A 15,444-nucleotide genomic window follows, 5' to 3' on the forward strand; every position below is an offset into this window, starting at 1 on the left:
TGCTGCTTGATTGGTCTGTTCCGGTCTTCGATGTTATATATATGGTAGACTATGTATGACTGGATGTGTCAACATCAACATCAATGATGATATAAACCCGGTGTCGAACGTAGGTGATGGATTTTACTCGAAACGGCAACAACCAAAACATCATTCGTCCATCATCAATCCTTTCTTTCTTTCTTTTTTCATCCATATTTCTGTCTATTCGTTACTTCGTTCAATAACACCTTAATTGACATTCGAATCATACGAAGGTGATCAAAGACTGTCCAACTCCCACTACATAACAAAAGGTGAATATACCCCATACCCCTTACCCCTCTCTCGTGCAGAAAAAGGTTCATGATGTCCGCTCAGGGTGGATACAATTATACTCCAGAGGAACAAGCTGCAGCTGTGAGTGTATCTTCTGATACTATCATCCTGGTGAGTGACAGCTAACTGGAGTGGTCTTCTGTCGTTTCATGATATAAAGTGGGCAGCGGTGAGTTCTTCCCTTTTTCCCATTCTGTCGGTAGCACAAAGACATGTAACTAATCAGACGTTGCACTAATAGTATTACGCTCAACAAGGATACACCCCTGATCAAATATCAGCCGCCCTCGGTACCCCTTCATCTACTTCCAGTTCTTCAGCAGCCTACGGATATGGTGCAGGAGGTGGTGGTCAACCAGTGTACGCAGCAGCTCAACCAGGGCAATTTCAACCAGTCTACGATACCGATTTCCTAAACCAATCGTCAGCTTACGACTATGACCCATCTGCATCTACCGACTTAGCCAACACGACAGATAAGGATAACAAAGATAAAGGGAAAGGTAAAAAGGCTGACATACCGGTACAAGGTCAAAAGAGGGAAACGGTTATTAGGAAAGGGAATGGAAGGACTTGGGAAGATCCGACTTTGGTAGATTGGGATCCTAGTGAGTGACTTTACTGAGACTCGACCATTCTTTTGATACTCTTCGCCTCATTGAATCTGAAGAGGAAGACAAGCACAAGCACAAGCGATTCATTACCGATACCATTTTTAACAGATTGATCTATTTTGTGGAAAAGAAATATAACTATCTTCTATCTTCTATCTTCTATCCTTTATTACCGACGCTATACTGACTGGCTCTACTATTACCCCAGAATGGTTCCGTCTCTTCGTAGGGGACGTTTCCAACGATGTCAACGAACGTACATTGGACGAGGCATTCGGTAAATACCCAAGTTATTGTAAATGTAAAGTCGTAAGGGATAGATTAAGTCTGAAGGTGAGTTTCGAGCGGACCAAGAGAGAACCGATCATGAATGATAAGTGTCTTTGAATTTGATTGCTAATGATCGAGCTCTGGTACCCATACCACAGGCAAAATACGGTTTTATAGCTTTCAAAGATCCTGAAGATTTCTTGAAAGCATGGAAAGAGATGGATGGTGGGTTTTTTACTTGTCTTTTCATCTGTGTTTGGTGTGCTGAGCTGATTATGACGAACACTACATGATGCCATCAGGCAAATACGTCGGTAATAGACCTATCAGGTTGACAAAGATCAAAGATGATAAATACGGCAAGATCGATACTGTACAAATAGGTAATAAAAAAGTGAGTTTGAGTTTCACCCTTGGACCAATTTGATTATCTTCCTACCAAAGATGATCTTGATCTTGATCTTAACGTTATGTTCTTTCCCTATCTAGGCCAAACAATTAGAGAAGGTCAGGAAGAATAAAGGTAAACCATTAGATGGTAGACCTGTACCTTGGTAGAAAAATCCCATCCTACAATACACGTCAATCAACGGGTCTGTCTACCTGAGACATCACCAGCTATCTTTCTTTAAACTAAATGGATAGAAATGACAAATCGATCTGAAGCCCCTATCAATGTATGTTGAATGTATCTTACGAAATATTGCTCGTCCTCCATCGCTGCACAGTATGATGAATATATCATATTCTCATCTGTCTGCATAGATTGGCATCTTGTTATTGACCCCTAATCAACAACATAAAAGCTTCGTACCGTACCGTATACGAACAAGAACCGAAGTGAGAAATCATCTTAAAACCAAAATGACTCCAAGTAGAAGTCGAAAATAAAGCGTTTCATTAATTCCACTATATACATGTGTACTCCCTATCCATCCCTTGAATCTTATCGTACTATAATAAACCAAAGAGAACCGAAAAAAAAACCATAACGAGACATAAGAGTTCGATCAATTCATCATATTAATCGTATAAAGATAATCATATATTTAGATCCTCCACCATCCACTAAAATCGCCCTTGATCTACTCTACTCATGCTGTCCATGAGGAGTCATCCCTCTCCTTGCTGTTCTAGGCGTCTGACCCGTCAAACCCGTAGGTCTCCTGGGTGTAGTTGAATTTCCCAACGTATTCTGCCTTCGGGGCGTAGCACTTCCCATCGCATTACTGACATTGTTGATTGTTGTTGCTGTTGTTGTTGAAGACGAAGAAGTTAAAGCTACAGGAGGGATCTGCATAGCTCTCTCAATCAATTTTTCATTCTGGATTTTTGATTCTTTCAAAGCTAGAGCACGAAGCAATACCATCGGATCGACCTTCTTTTTGTTCTTATTCTCACTATTATTATTGATACTTGAAGAAGATGAAGATGCTGATCTCGTAGCAGTAGAAAGCAAACCTATCGTATCAGGTCCTTCTTCGTCGTTATCAGGTAAATTATTTATAGGAGGTAATCCTAGTCTATCCCTCGATCGCAAATCTGCCGTTAGAGATGAGAATATACCATCGAGGAATCGAGAGGATTGTAAGACGTATTGTAAGGCCACATGAGAAGTTTGATGCAATGTGTCGATCTAAATAAGACAAGATATCATAATATTAGTACACCATTACTCTTTGCTTCTTGTTCCTCTGGAGCATTTGTGATGCGAAGAAACTCATGCAACTCACCTTGAACTCGACATCCTCAAATTCACCTTTATTCTCCAGCAAATCATCATCACTTCGATCCAATATACCTTGAGCGAGGTCCAAAGCATCTTTCATCCAGTCCTCGCTCTTTGACATATCGGGTTCACTGTCCATTTCAGCCTTCTTCTTCAGACGCGATATCACATCTTCCTGTTTCACTCGTGTCGACGAGGCGAGTGCATGCCATTGTGCTTCTTCGCCTTTATACCTATTTAGAGCACATCCCAGTGTCAGCTCAATGATTCTATATTTCCACTCTTCTGAGAGGACGATAGACTGATACTCACTTCCGTATATCTGCGTTGGCAGCTGCTTCAACTTTTCGATTGGATACGTTCTTGGGATGAGGTCTCAGACCGGTTACGGTGGATTGTTGACCCTGTGGTGTGGATATGTGTCAGCCATCTACAGCTTGCGTTGCCGTCGCACCATGATATCTCGCGGTCATCGATCTGCAAAGAAACATCGTACACCATCCACGCCTATGCCGGAACTCGCTGCTCCCCCATGTACTTTCGAACAACTTCCAGCACAATTTGCCTCACCTTTCCTCCTGGAGCCAACAAGAAGACTATACTCACAGGTGCACCAAAAACACTCGTATCTACTCCTCCCCGATTCATCTCCCTCACGAATTCATCCATAATCTCTCTCAACATCTTATCGCCTTCCTCCGTCTTTCCTTCTTCTTGTATTTCAGCCTTGGCCTTCCCCTTGCCCTTATCTCTTCTAGAAGAAGTCGAAGGGGATTTGAGTGATTCTTCCAGAGCTCGATTCGCACACCATACTAACAACATACGAGCTTTGATTGGTTCAGGGTAAGAGACTGGGATATGTCGATAGAATAATTTGGAATCGACATTATTATGAGGCATCGCTAAGTAGCACATGCAAAATTTAGCATTTTTCAACATCCAAGAAATCCAACAAGATTTATCACACTCGATAAAAATGGTCTTTTTGCTGGGTAAATTATGATATAAACGTATTCGACACTCACTTATCTCACCTCTTCCCCAACTCGAACTTGCTCTCGAACCTCTATGATCCAGCGAACTTCTTCTCGCCTGTTGACCTCTCAGCTGTTGATTCTTCCTTATGACGGGCGTCTCACTCTCCATGAGGGGTACGAAACTCTCTTTGCTCAATTCGCTTATCCTCCCTTTAGTCCTTCCCATCGATTGTCTCGTCTTCCTCACCAAACCCTTCGACGATGTTGGTGGAGGACCCATCTGCGCCGTCGAGGGTCCAGGTCCAGCTATAGGTTGAGACGAATGAGATGAAGAGAAGGTCCTTCTAGGCGGTGAAGTAGGTCTTGGACCAGATGGTCGGGAAGGTCGTGATAGAGGTATACTTAATCCTTCCACTTGAACTCTTCTGTTCGATCCCATCGATTCCGTCTCTTCTATCCCGCCTAATGGATCATCCGAGGTATTCACTGCGGATCTAATAGGATCAATCGATTTGGCCCGTCCCCTGATATCTTCAGACGATATTTTGATCCGTTTTGAGCTGTTCGAAGAAGACGTAGATGATTGTTGATTTGTATGTATGGGTATGGGTGATTCTTGCCTTTCCCTAGTCGCCCTCGTTGATTCTCTCCTCCTGGCGATCTTCCTCTCGGGTGGCGGGGGGAGTAGATGGAGATCCTCGTCATTGTCATCGGGAGGGGTGTCAGACGAGTTGGTGATAGGTACAGGCTGGGGTTTGAATGCGGCTATATCAAGAAGGTAGATGACATCAGCATCAATCACATTCTGTGTTCGTCTGAACTGCGGAAGAGACCAAAAGTGAACTCACGTTGCTTCTTAGTCTACAAGGCGGATGTCAAACAGAACAAGTGTAAGATGCATATCAGTACATTGACATGAACCCCGTAGCTTCACATTCCTCATTCCTCGATCGTCAGACATCAACTTACAGGAGGTTTCCTCTTCTTCTTATCCGGTTCATCCTCTTCTGCTCCAAGTTGCTTAGTGGACATACTCTTGCGTTTCCCATTTACCATGTTACTCCTGGTATCGAACTGAAGTATCGTAGGTGGTCGTGATCTCGTGGTTGCTCTCGTCGCCATTCGATTGATATTGATGTTTGTCTATCTTGTGATGTTCAATGATGTCCAATGATCGTTTGTTCTGATCCCCATCTCTTTGCTAATGTTGTTGTGTTGGTATCTGCGTCGCTGTGGTGTCATGTATGTTATATTTATGATGCCTTTTCAAGTGAGACATCTACTGCTGGCTATGTACAGGTCATGCCATGTCATGTATGTTGTTGTTGTTGATGATGATGAAGAGTATCCAGTTTAGTAACGGATTCAAACTCACGCGTCTTCTTTCTTTTCTTTTCTTTTTACTCCCCATCCATGTTTGTTTATCTCGCTGTTGCTTCCCTCCTTTATCTTCGCATCTGCCACAAATCACTATGAACATTATGCAGTGATGCATTTATTACATTTTATCCCGAATACAGCTTCATTACACGTCATCACTTTTGCACCTAGTCCTGGTCTTCACATACCACCCACCCTCTTGCATCCAGCACAAGTAGCTATAGCTAGCTAGCTAAGATCAGCCGAATGTCAGACTTGTTTGCTACCCAGCAACATAGGAGACGAGACACCCGCAAGATGGCAAATCTAGCTCTACTGATATTCCTAGCGGTACTGCTCACTCAGGTGGTAGCTTGGGTAGGACAAACAGTATTACAAGATATCGTAAGTCATCTCTTATATTTTCAAATTGACGGATGACTATGTCTCGTTCTCGAATTTGTATATGAAAGAGGTAATATACTGATAATCACCCGTCATGTCCATCTAGGCATTCTCGATATACTCTAGAATAGCTTTATCCAAATCATCGAAAGAACAGTCAACCCTGCGTAAACAGATCTTACAGGATAAGGCAGAGTTGGGTAAAACTTCATCTCAGGACGAGTTTGCTAAATGGGCAAAAATCAGGAGGAGGTTGGATAAAGGTTTAGCAGATCTGGAAAAGCTGAGTGAGTGAATGTGTCGACTTGTCTTTCACAAGCAAGAAAATAATCTCATCTACACTGGTTATCTCTTGAGTCCCTGTATTCTGATATTCTGATATTACCCCTTCTCTTGATGAGTTAAGCTTATAGATCTAACATTTCATTTCTTCTCTCTCAGACAACACGATAAACACCTCGAAATCATCATTCGCAACCAAATTCAAATCGTTCATATGGATCACCACCTCCGGATCTAAATTAATTTTGGTCTGGTGGTATAGGAAACAGCCTGTGTTTTGGTTACCTCAAGGATGGGTACCGTACCCCGTAGCTTGGTTGATTAGTTTCCCAAGTGCTCCGATAGGTGAGTGTCTGACTAAAAGCACATCCGGATCATCTGCATCTCCCAAGTCGTATTTTCTATACTGATGTTTTCTGCATCTTGCTACAGGCTCAGTATCTTCCGGTGCATGGTCAGCGATATGTACTAGAGTCTTAATCTCTCTCGAGGAAATTGTGAAAGCCCTTTTGGAACCTTCTACACCAGGTGAGTTATGTCTGCTCCAAGACGCTCAAAGCATTAACTGATGCGTTGTTTGCATTCTGTTAGCTGGACCTATTCCCACTGCTCCTTTCCCTTCGGCAAGTGAAAAACAAGAAGCGAAGATTGAACCTATCACTTTGGAACATGAGAAGTTGGATTAAAGGGATGTTTCCAGAGAGGGAATGAATCAATCGAAGTATGCATTTGAATCATGTCAACAAAGCATCAGTACAGTCTTGTGCGCGCGTGTGTGTCTGTTTGCCCACAAGAATCAAGTGGTATATGAGTTTCGCTCGGATTGATATCGCCCAATCTATCCGTTTCCATCGTTTCATCTGGAGCAACGAGACTCATCTGCTTATTTTGAACTGAATGGTTTTATCCGTTTTTGCATAAATGACAACAATACATGTGACAAGTAGACCGTTCATGGGCTACTAAATGCTAAAATGGTAGCAAGCACGGATAATGATATTGTGATTACGAATGCGTAGAGAAAGTGACATGTGTTGTGATGAAGTACCAAGACAGACTATGAGTGTCTAGTTGATCTAAAAAGAACGACTCGATTGGATACAAGGAATTGCTTGATCTGTGTTTTGTGGTTGGGGATGCCAAGCTTATTTCCTTGCTTTCTTAGCTAAGGGTTCAGAAGCTGATTCACCTTTCCTCTTTACCGTCTGTCCATTATCGGCAACTTCGTCAACTTCCATCTTCAATGATGATTGTTCTTGCGCTGCTCTGTTGGGATTGAAAAACAAAAGATATGTGGCTTCAGAACGTGTTCTCCCTGACTTAGAAAGACGATGACGAGTGCAATAGGAGAATTGGATTTGACTGGACAGGACTCAATGTAATCAAAAGAATGACATCCATCCGATCCATACGACAATGTATATCTCTATAAAATATCTCTCCAACTCCAACTCCATCTATTTCTATTTCTATTTCTTTTCCGTAGGAGACAGAAAAAAATCGCTTACTGTTTCTCAAAGTACTTGAGTTTGTTGGAGGTATCGATCGTATCTTTACCTTCCTCCCAACCGGCTGGGCAGACTTCACCGTGTTCATCGGTGAATTGGAAGGCCTTGATCAATCGGATGGATTCTTCGACGGATCGACCAACGGGTAAATCGTGGACGTGCATGGCTCGGAGGGTACCCTTGGGGTCAATGAAGAAGGTTCCTCGGAGGGCGATACCTTCCTCAGGGAGGAGGACACCGTAAGCCTTGGAGGCGGCGTGGTTTCGGTCGGCGAGCTGGAAATTTAAACGTCAGCCAGAGTCCATCATGACCGTCCTACATTACATCACTGATTGGAGCGGAGTGCAGAAAGTAGCTTAATAATATGATGTAATGTGGTTTGGAATGGGATGATCATAGTATGCGGTGTTTATAGCAAATTCGACTCACCAAGGTCAACTTGAGATCAGGACCGAGACCACCTTCCTTTCTGTTGGTTTGAGACCAAGCCAAGTGAGTGAACTCGGAGTCGGTGGAAACACCGATCACCTCAGCACCGATGGCGGCGAATTCAGGGAGGGCCTTGTTGAAAGCGAGGATTTCAGTTGGGCAGACGACTATGAAGAGGATCGAGCGAACGATAATCAGCTCTGGCAGTCTACCCGTAGCTCAAACGGTGGATGCTCACAGGTGAAATCCATAGGGTAGAAGAGGAGTACGGTCCTACATCACATTCACAATGCTTAATCAGCATCCCACATTCCCTACTGACAGCCATTGTGATAAGTGGTGGAGACTCACCATTTTCCCTTGTAGTCAGCAAGTTTGATCTCCTCGAAGGAACCATCCTTGACGGCGGTACCGGCGAAGTCACTACATTCAGCCAACCACCATATATCAGCATTTGAACGTTCTCTCTCGAGAGTTGAAGGTGGGTTGGGTGGTTCGGCCGAGATGATCGGAGAGAAAGAGAGCACCAAAGGTGAACTCACGGAGCAGGCTTTTGGATTTGAGGTAAAGACATTTTTGGATTAGGCAACTGGTAAATGTACTCTTTTGGATAGTTGTGTTTTGTAGATGAGAAGAAGAAAAGAAGAAAAGAAAAACAGAAAAAGATGATGAGACCGATAAATAGATAGAATACGGGGAATGAGAGTGAGTGAATGAGCCGAGTCGAGGAGCGCGGTCAATGGAAAGTCCTCGAAAGATTAACAGTATTATCGGACGAGAATCCGTCAAATCGGATGAGCCCGTAACTGATTGGTAATAAATGGGTGATTCAGGGTAACACACTACTCGAGTATAGATAAACAACCTGACAGCCACTCTTTCTTTCTTCTCCAATAAGCGTAGTATTTCCAATCTTCATTCTTCCGACGCTTACCGCGATCGCTTTGCCTACACACCAGATGAATTGCTAGACGCAAAACTATGTATAAAACATCTATGTTGGAAGTCAGAACATATGTTGACGACCTTGCATATCTGTGCAATGGTTGCTCCCTCGGAAGTATGATGAATGAACAGTACTTATACATACATATACAACCTGTCCTCCTCCTGTGACACAAAGTTGAGCTCTTCCGACTACATCGGAAACCCATTCCCGTACACCGTATCATCGGAGCACCTCCTCTGGAATCTCACAAAATCCTATTTACCAAATTCTCATGGACGTTCTGAGTAGGTAGAAGCACGTGATCACTGATTTTACCTCTGGGTATATATTTAGGTAAAGGTAACGGTAAAGACAAAGGGTGTGATCCACTTGAAAAAGTTGGTTGGGACTTTTTGAGATATTTAAATCCTTGAATAATATCAGATTGGATCTGAGAGAAGGGCGCATCGTGCAAGGAGGCCGTAAGGGATGCTATGTATGCGTATTCTGCAATATGAATCGCATCGTATCAGCACAGCAAATAACCCATAGCCGCTTGAAGTGTATCCCATATGAATAACTTCCTGTATTATTGTATATCTCCTGTAGCATAAAAAGATGCAATCCAACTTACGATTGTTGACCAAGCCTCTCGTCTCCTCTTTCCCAAGATCATCATTCAACAACCCTTCCAAAGCAGAAGTGAACCGCCTCCTCGACCTATTCCGCTCTACCGCCAATTTACTAACCGCGTTCTTACTGCTTATCGCACTGAAGTATATACATCCTCCCTTTAGGCTACTTGTCCACTCGTTGAGTCGTTCAGTGGGGAATGGAGGGAGTCGACGAGCGGGTAAATGAGAGAAAGGGATGGAACGAAGGTTGAATAATGATGAGCGGAATACGGAGGTTTTGGTTCTGAATATTGTAGGTAGGGAGGTAGTCAGGTCAAAGCCTATTATTTGTATCTGAGATTCAAATGAATTAGCAAATGAGTGAGAAGAATTGAGAATGAGCGAATGATCCCAGCAGACTTACTCTTGCGTCTGGATTCATTGTTACGGTATCCTTTGGTTGTGGTAAGGCTGTTTGTATGTTGTCTTTCCATTCTCCCTTCCTATGCTTTGATTCACGTGTTTCCCGTCTCCTATTACATGTATCCAATCTATCATTTGTGGATCTGGTCGGATCCCCTAACACAGTATTGAGGAGGTCTTTCTTCCCACTTAGTGTTATAGGTCGGACCTCTTTGGATTTATCAATTGTCTGAGATAGGACACCAGCTCGAGTTTTAGGCTTGACTACCATGGAGCGTGAGGTTGATTTTAGACGTGGACGTGAGGATTCGCCGAGTTTAGGAATAGGAGGATTCGCCAAGAGATGACATGTTGAGCAGAATGACCTTGATCTCACTGCGGGATGGGAATCATCAGCTTGTCTTAATTTTTGGTTTTCTGTGACGATTTCATTTGATCATACTGTAAGCCACTGGACTTACTCTGTGAGCACGCTGTTGACCTGTATATGCTTGATGCATTCATCATTGCTTTCTCACGAACACAAGTGGAGATATGACTCAACTGATATTTTAACTTAGTGGAATAAGTCGCTGGGCTTCAAAAAGGTGTTCTTGAAATGTGGAGGTCGATGCCAAACAGAGATGAAGCTGAGTGGCAAAGTGGCTTCTGATACGTGCTTACATACATCGTCCGTTTATACGAAAATACCTCACGAAAAATACAAGATTGAAATAAGATGAGATGCCGCAAAAACCAAAATACACTAATCACTCAGAACAAGACGCTACTGCGGTGGTAATGGTAGTCCCCTCCCACCGGCATATACAGGACTGCCCATCATTTGCGCCATACCTCCAGGAGAAGGTGGAAACCTCAATCCAGCCGCTACTGCTGCAGGTGAAACCGGAGCATTCTTCTTGCCCTGCATTGCACATACACCAGTCAATAATATGTCATCTCGAAGCGGCGAAAAAGAAGAGTATTAACTCACCTTTCCACCATGTTTAGCCATCAAGGCGAATAAATCGCTAATCTGCTGTTCTAACACTTTTTTCTCTTCTCGCATTTGACCTAATTCTGCCATCGATCGATTTACTTCGGTAGACAGTAGTTTCTTGAATTCTTCGACGTGCACTAGTATTCCAAAAGAGAAGTTTAATAAGATGAACAACGACCAAGTGAAGATTGGACTTTCGGGATATACTTACTGGATACGTTTACTGATGTAGCCTGTTGCATAGCTTCGATGAATCTCATTCTTTCACCTCTGATCTCCGCTGTGAGGTCTATCGAGCGACGAAAGACCCATCAGTACACTTCTTACTCATGATTTGAAATGCAGAGTTGAACTGACCAGTGGCTACAGCTCTAAGTAACATCTCATTATCCTGTCTCTGTCTTTCCAAGATACTAACAACTTGTTCGACAGCTACATCATACCATCAATTTAGGATCAGCACCAGCTGTTGAAGGGCTTGAGAGTACACGATAAACTTACTATTCTGTTGTCCTGCCGCCCTCTCCCTCTCTTCACCCATCATACCCAACAGCGCATCCAACCTCTGACCAACCATTCCTTCCGAATCGTTCCGTCTCTTCTGCTCAGACATCATACTGTGCAAGTCAGCTACCAGATCCGGTAACCCAGGTTGACTCGTCGTCGATCCTTCTCCACTAGTAGAGGAAGCGGTATCATCGGCCGAAGAACCGACGAGGATATTAAGTCGTTTGGATAGAGTGGAAAGTTCAGATGAAGAGTTGACGACGAATTTCTCAAGCCATGTATTCAATTCATTAAGATCTATGAGGCGTCAAAGCGTCAGCTCATAATACCATTTGTCCTAGTCCTATGAGGGGATTATCACTTACATCTCGCTATATCAGTAGTTTGCTGAGTCTGTAATGTCCTAGCGTCTTTCAGCTCTGTAACGAGATTCAAAACCTCTCCAATCTGCTTGGTGACTTCTTCAGGCAGACCATTACCGCTAGTTGTCACGATGGAAGTAGGTCTGGGCGTGATTGATTTCTTATCGAGTGGTGGGGATAGGGTGGATCCGCTTTCAACTTTAGGTGAAGGTGGTGCAGAGGTATGATCGTTATGCAATACGTGTAGGCCTACTAATCTTGGTGAATTCTTGGATGATCCGCCGGTCTATCAAACATACACAAATCAACATATCGCTTGAGTGATAAGTATTTATCGAGCGAAAGCAAAAAGGACTCACTAGATCAGCCATAATTTGAGCTACTTCCTCTCCTGCAGATTTTTCCTCCTCACTCGGCGAAGCAACCAACGTATTTCTCGTCATACTTTCATCAAGTCCTTTGGCATTTCCCATTTCAGTAGATAACGGTACTACTGTTCGATGGGAAGTCCCTTGTTTCGATAGAGCTTGTTCACAAAGTCTAACTATATTATCCAATTTCTCATTCACCTCCAATATCTTCTGCTCGCTACTATTGAGTGGATCTTCCCTATTGACGTTGTTGGCCAGATTTGAAAGTTGCAATGTATTTTCTATGTTCTTGATATCCAATCCTAATGTATTCAACTTATCATCTAATAACTTCGGAACGACAATTTCCCTCGGTTGATCATTAAACTCCTTAGAATACTTGACGAACCCATCTAACGAATCGATAATTTCCTTTAAACCAAAATCCATTCCATCAATCTTGCTGGACAAAGTCTGATGTTGGGTCGAATAGTCTTCCAATCTTGCCAGAACCGTCGGATCACTTATGGTAGTCGCCAAACTACTAGTAGGTCTAGTAAGCGGAGTGTGCATCTCCGTAGAAGGTCTCGAACTTCCACTGCCGCTGACTTCCTCACTTGAGGTTGTCGATCGTCCAGATTGAATTGTGGGTAATGTAGGAGTTTGGGATGGCTGAGAAGTCATTTGTACACCTCCTACGGCAGGTTTAGGAAATGTTATATGACTGATATGTGTCATTGGGGGTTTGGCCAAAAATGATTCTACACCTGAACTTTCTTCTACGATCGTTAATGGTTGATTATCTCTTTTACTTCCTAACATCATACCGTATCTTCTCGTGGCTTGGGATTGTCCTCCATCCGCTCCTACAACAGTTGAAGGAGCTGCTCTGCGAACTTGACTTGCTGATCTTGATGGATTCAAATCGTTCGGATCGAACGATAACATCGTTTCAGTCTTTGGAAATACCGTCATCATCTCCTGATCTTCATCTTGAGTATAAGGTAGAAGATCTAGAGATTGAGAATCGTTCGAGTTAGCCTTCGAGCTGGTCGATTTGTTCGAATTCGTTCTGGAGAACGATGGAATGGAATGTTCAAGATGACTCGATGCTGTTGAAGGTTGCCATGCTCTGATCCGTTCAGACATCTCGGAACTTTGTCGTAAACCAATATTTGCAGATTTCGGTCTTTCCAATGTCAAGTCTGGATCTGGACCCAGATCGAACATCCTCTGTACACTATCTCTCAATCCTATCGTGTTCATGTTGTTTCGCTTTTGAGGCAACAGCGGTGACGTCTCCGCTTTTGCCATTGGTGGATCAACGATATCACTTGTTGGTATACCCAAAGCACTACCTGCTACCCATGTATCGCCAACTTTCTGGACGGGCGGTGCGGAGGAGCCAGCCGATCGAGCTTCGAGAGCTCGTAAGCGAGATTGGAAGTCAGATTGTTCCGATCGAGGAAAGGGAGATGAAGGTGTCGATTGTACAGCTGGGATTTTGGAGGTTGGAGTTCGTGATATGGTCGTGAGTGGTACGAGAGGGGAAGGAGGGGGAAGAGCAGGTGGTTGAGTAGATTTGCAAGCCAAAAGTACATCCCTATTTGTTATTGTTATTTCAGTATTGTATACTTTGGCTACAAGTAGACAACGAGAGAGAGAACTTACCAAATCGCACTGACCCATCCCAGTCTACCTGCTACACCTTCAACTCCGATATACCTTTTTGATCCATCGCTCCACACCATCTCCAACACCTCGGTTCCTACACCCTCAGGAACGGGAGGTATACCCCTGCCTTTAACTTCGTCCCTCCTTAAACTCCTCACTTCTACACAGTCTTTCATTGCCATCTCCACATCTGGTGTCACCCCAGGTTCAGGTTGAGGTATCTGATTGAACGGTACAGCCGGGGCGGAAGCTTGCGTATGGTTAGTCCCCGAAAGGACTCTACGAGGGGTCGAATGGCCAGATGAGGGGTTTTGGAATACAGGACAATAGGTTATATGCATTGTTGTTGGTGTGAGAACCACCCAGGAAGAAAGCCATGAGCCCCATGATGCGACGGAGGAACATGGCGTGGGGATGAGGTACATTGCCGCCGAGGATCGAATCATCTATCCCCCAATACGGTCAGCTCGGAAGATGGTGAATCGAGCGAGGGGATAAACTCACATTTGGATCCGAAGGACTTTTTGTGATTCCCATTTCCTCTTCTCCCATCCTATCGCTAAAGACGATTCCTCCTGGTAGACCATTCGTACCCAATCGTTCATCACTACTCACATTATCCCATCCGAACGATTCCGATCTCGAAAAATGTTTATCCTTATTCTTTCCTTTTGCCTTTCTCCCAATAGCTTGTATACCACCTCCGAATTTATTAAGCATTTCCTTCAAAGGTGATCTGCCTCCATTCCTTTTCCTCTTTTCTCCCGAGGGACTAGGCGAGAGTGAGTATGACGAAGGAGATGGCGAGAGGGTTGCTGCTCTCTTTCGAGTAGGTTGAGTAGGTGTTTGAAGATGTTGTTGGAGGGGTGAAGGGTTATATGTAGAGTTAGCTAGCCCAGGCGAGTAGCTTGGTCCAGCTGTTATCCCATTTGAAAAATGGTTCGAGGGAGGTATAGGATTTGCTCTTGGAATAGGTAATGGTTTCGTATCCAAATATTCTCTACTCATGACTCTACCAGTCACTCCTAACGGTATAGAAGTAGCTGGATAACGAGGTTTTGGAATCTCGTTGATAGGTGTACTCGGTAGACTTTCCCATTGTTGGATCATCCTCTTAGCTGATCCACTACCCCTTTCTAATCTTGCTGGAGGGTTTCGATCCGTCGAAGGCGACACATTCTCAAATTCGTATGTCCTCCTCTGCGTTGATAATTTGTCTACTGGCGCTGTAGCTGGTACAGGTACTCTCCTGACTTGCGTTGGTGTAGATGCGTTCGAGGAGACCCTTCGATTCACCCTTAATGGCGATGTCGACCTCGTTCTACCCATATCATATGTCTGTGGTTGAGGCAATGGCCTTCCCCTAGGTGTATTGCTTGCTGAAGCATGATACTGCTGCTGTTCAAATTGGTTGGCCCTGTCCTTTACACTTGGTCCTCTACTTAAATCCATACTGGCCCTTCTAGGTTTTTCTTCCGCATATCTATCATCCATTTCCGTCGAATGGGTTGTAGACCCCTCGTATGCGTCTAAGATAGGTTCTAATTGATGTGATTTGTTGATTCCCGGACTGGCTAAATCCGGCACGGTAATTGACGTGAGGGTGGTAGCGTTCGATTGATAATCCGAGTTGTACGATGTCGAAGATACTATGGTGGTCGCAGTGGGTTGTGTGGAATATGGTGGTCTGCTCGCAGCTGATGTCGACATAGCTCG

The 15,444-nt window shown here is 43.9% G+C and overlaps 6 protein-coding genes across 6 annotated transcripts; 2 read left to right on the top strand and 4 right to left on the bottom strand.

The window, feature by feature from the left end:
- Positions 1–348: 348 nt before the first annotated feature.
- On the top strand, positions 349–1,760 carry V865_000220 (uncharacterized protein; the record flags this gene model as incomplete). Its single annotated transcript, XM_066224052.1, has 6 exons — positions 349–399; positions 560–926; positions 1,141–1,265; positions 1,361–1,427; positions 1,505–1,596; positions 1,692–1,760. The coding sequence occupies 6 exons, from the start codon at positions 349–351 to the stop codon at positions 1,758–1,760; spliced, it is 771 nt and encodes a 256-aa protein (XP_066080149.1).
- A 532-nt stretch (positions 1,761–2,292) lies between these two features.
- On the bottom strand, positions 2,293–5,030 carry V865_000221 (uncharacterized protein; the record flags this gene model as incomplete). Its single annotated transcript, XM_066224053.1, has 7 exons — positions 2,293–2,838; positions 2,936–3,164; positions 3,244–3,335; positions 3,538–3,833; positions 3,957–4,673; positions 4,757–4,769; positions 4,878–5,030. 7 exons carry the CDS (start codon positions 5,028–5,030, stop codon positions 2,293–2,295), a joined length of 2,046 nt encoding a protein of 681 aa, XP_066080150.1.
- Positions 5,031–5,585: 555 nt separating this feature from the next.
- On the top strand, positions 5,586–6,640 carry V865_000222 (uncharacterized protein; the record flags this gene model as incomplete). The annotated part of the gene is made up of 5 exons (XM_066224054.1): positions 5,586–5,672; positions 5,779–5,959; positions 6,114–6,299; positions 6,387–6,482; positions 6,546–6,640. 5 exons carry the CDS (start codon positions 5,586–5,588, stop codon positions 6,638–6,640), a joined length of 645 nt encoding a protein of 214 aa, XP_066080151.1.
- Positions 6,641–7,458: 818 nt separating this feature from the next.
- Positions 7,459–8,465, bottom strand: V865_000223 (uncharacterized protein; the record flags this gene model as incomplete). Its single annotated transcript, XM_066224055.1, has 5 exons — positions 7,459–7,737; positions 7,892–8,058; positions 8,130–8,164; positions 8,243–8,314; positions 8,434–8,465. 5 exons carry the CDS (start codon positions 8,463–8,465, stop codon positions 7,459–7,461), a joined length of 585 nt encoding a protein of 194 aa, XP_066080152.1.
- A 619-nt stretch (positions 8,466–9,084) lies between these two features.
- V865_000224 (uncharacterized protein) lies at positions 9,085–10,127 on the bottom strand (the record flags this gene model as incomplete). Its single annotated transcript, XM_066224056.1, has 3 exons — positions 9,085–9,326; positions 9,454–9,787; positions 9,858–10,127. 3 exons carry the CDS (start codon positions 10,125–10,127, stop codon positions 9,085–9,087), a joined length of 846 nt encoding a protein of 281 aa, XP_066080153.1.
- Positions 10,128–10,622: 495 nt separating this feature from the next.
- On the bottom strand, positions 10,623–15,438 carry V865_000225 (uncharacterized protein; the record flags this gene model as incomplete). Its single annotated transcript, XM_066224057.1, has 9 exons — positions 10,623–10,760; positions 10,830–10,972; positions 11,047–11,124; positions 11,193–11,267; positions 11,337–11,639; positions 11,708–11,990; positions 12,064–13,657; positions 13,726–14,174; positions 14,233–15,438. 9 exons carry the CDS (start codon positions 15,436–15,438, stop codon positions 10,623–10,625), a joined length of 4,269 nt encoding a protein of 1,422 aa, XP_066080154.1.
- Positions 15,439–15,444: the final 6 nt, after the last annotated feature.

The sequence above is a fragment of the Kwoniella europaea genome, chromosome 1, assembly GCF_036810445.1.
Source record: "Kwoniella europaea PYCC6329 chromosome 1, complete sequence".
NCBI classification, from domain to species: domain Eukaryota; kingdom Fungi; phylum Basidiomycota; class Tremellomycetes; order Tremellales; family Cryptococcaceae; genus Kwoniella; species Kwoniella europaea.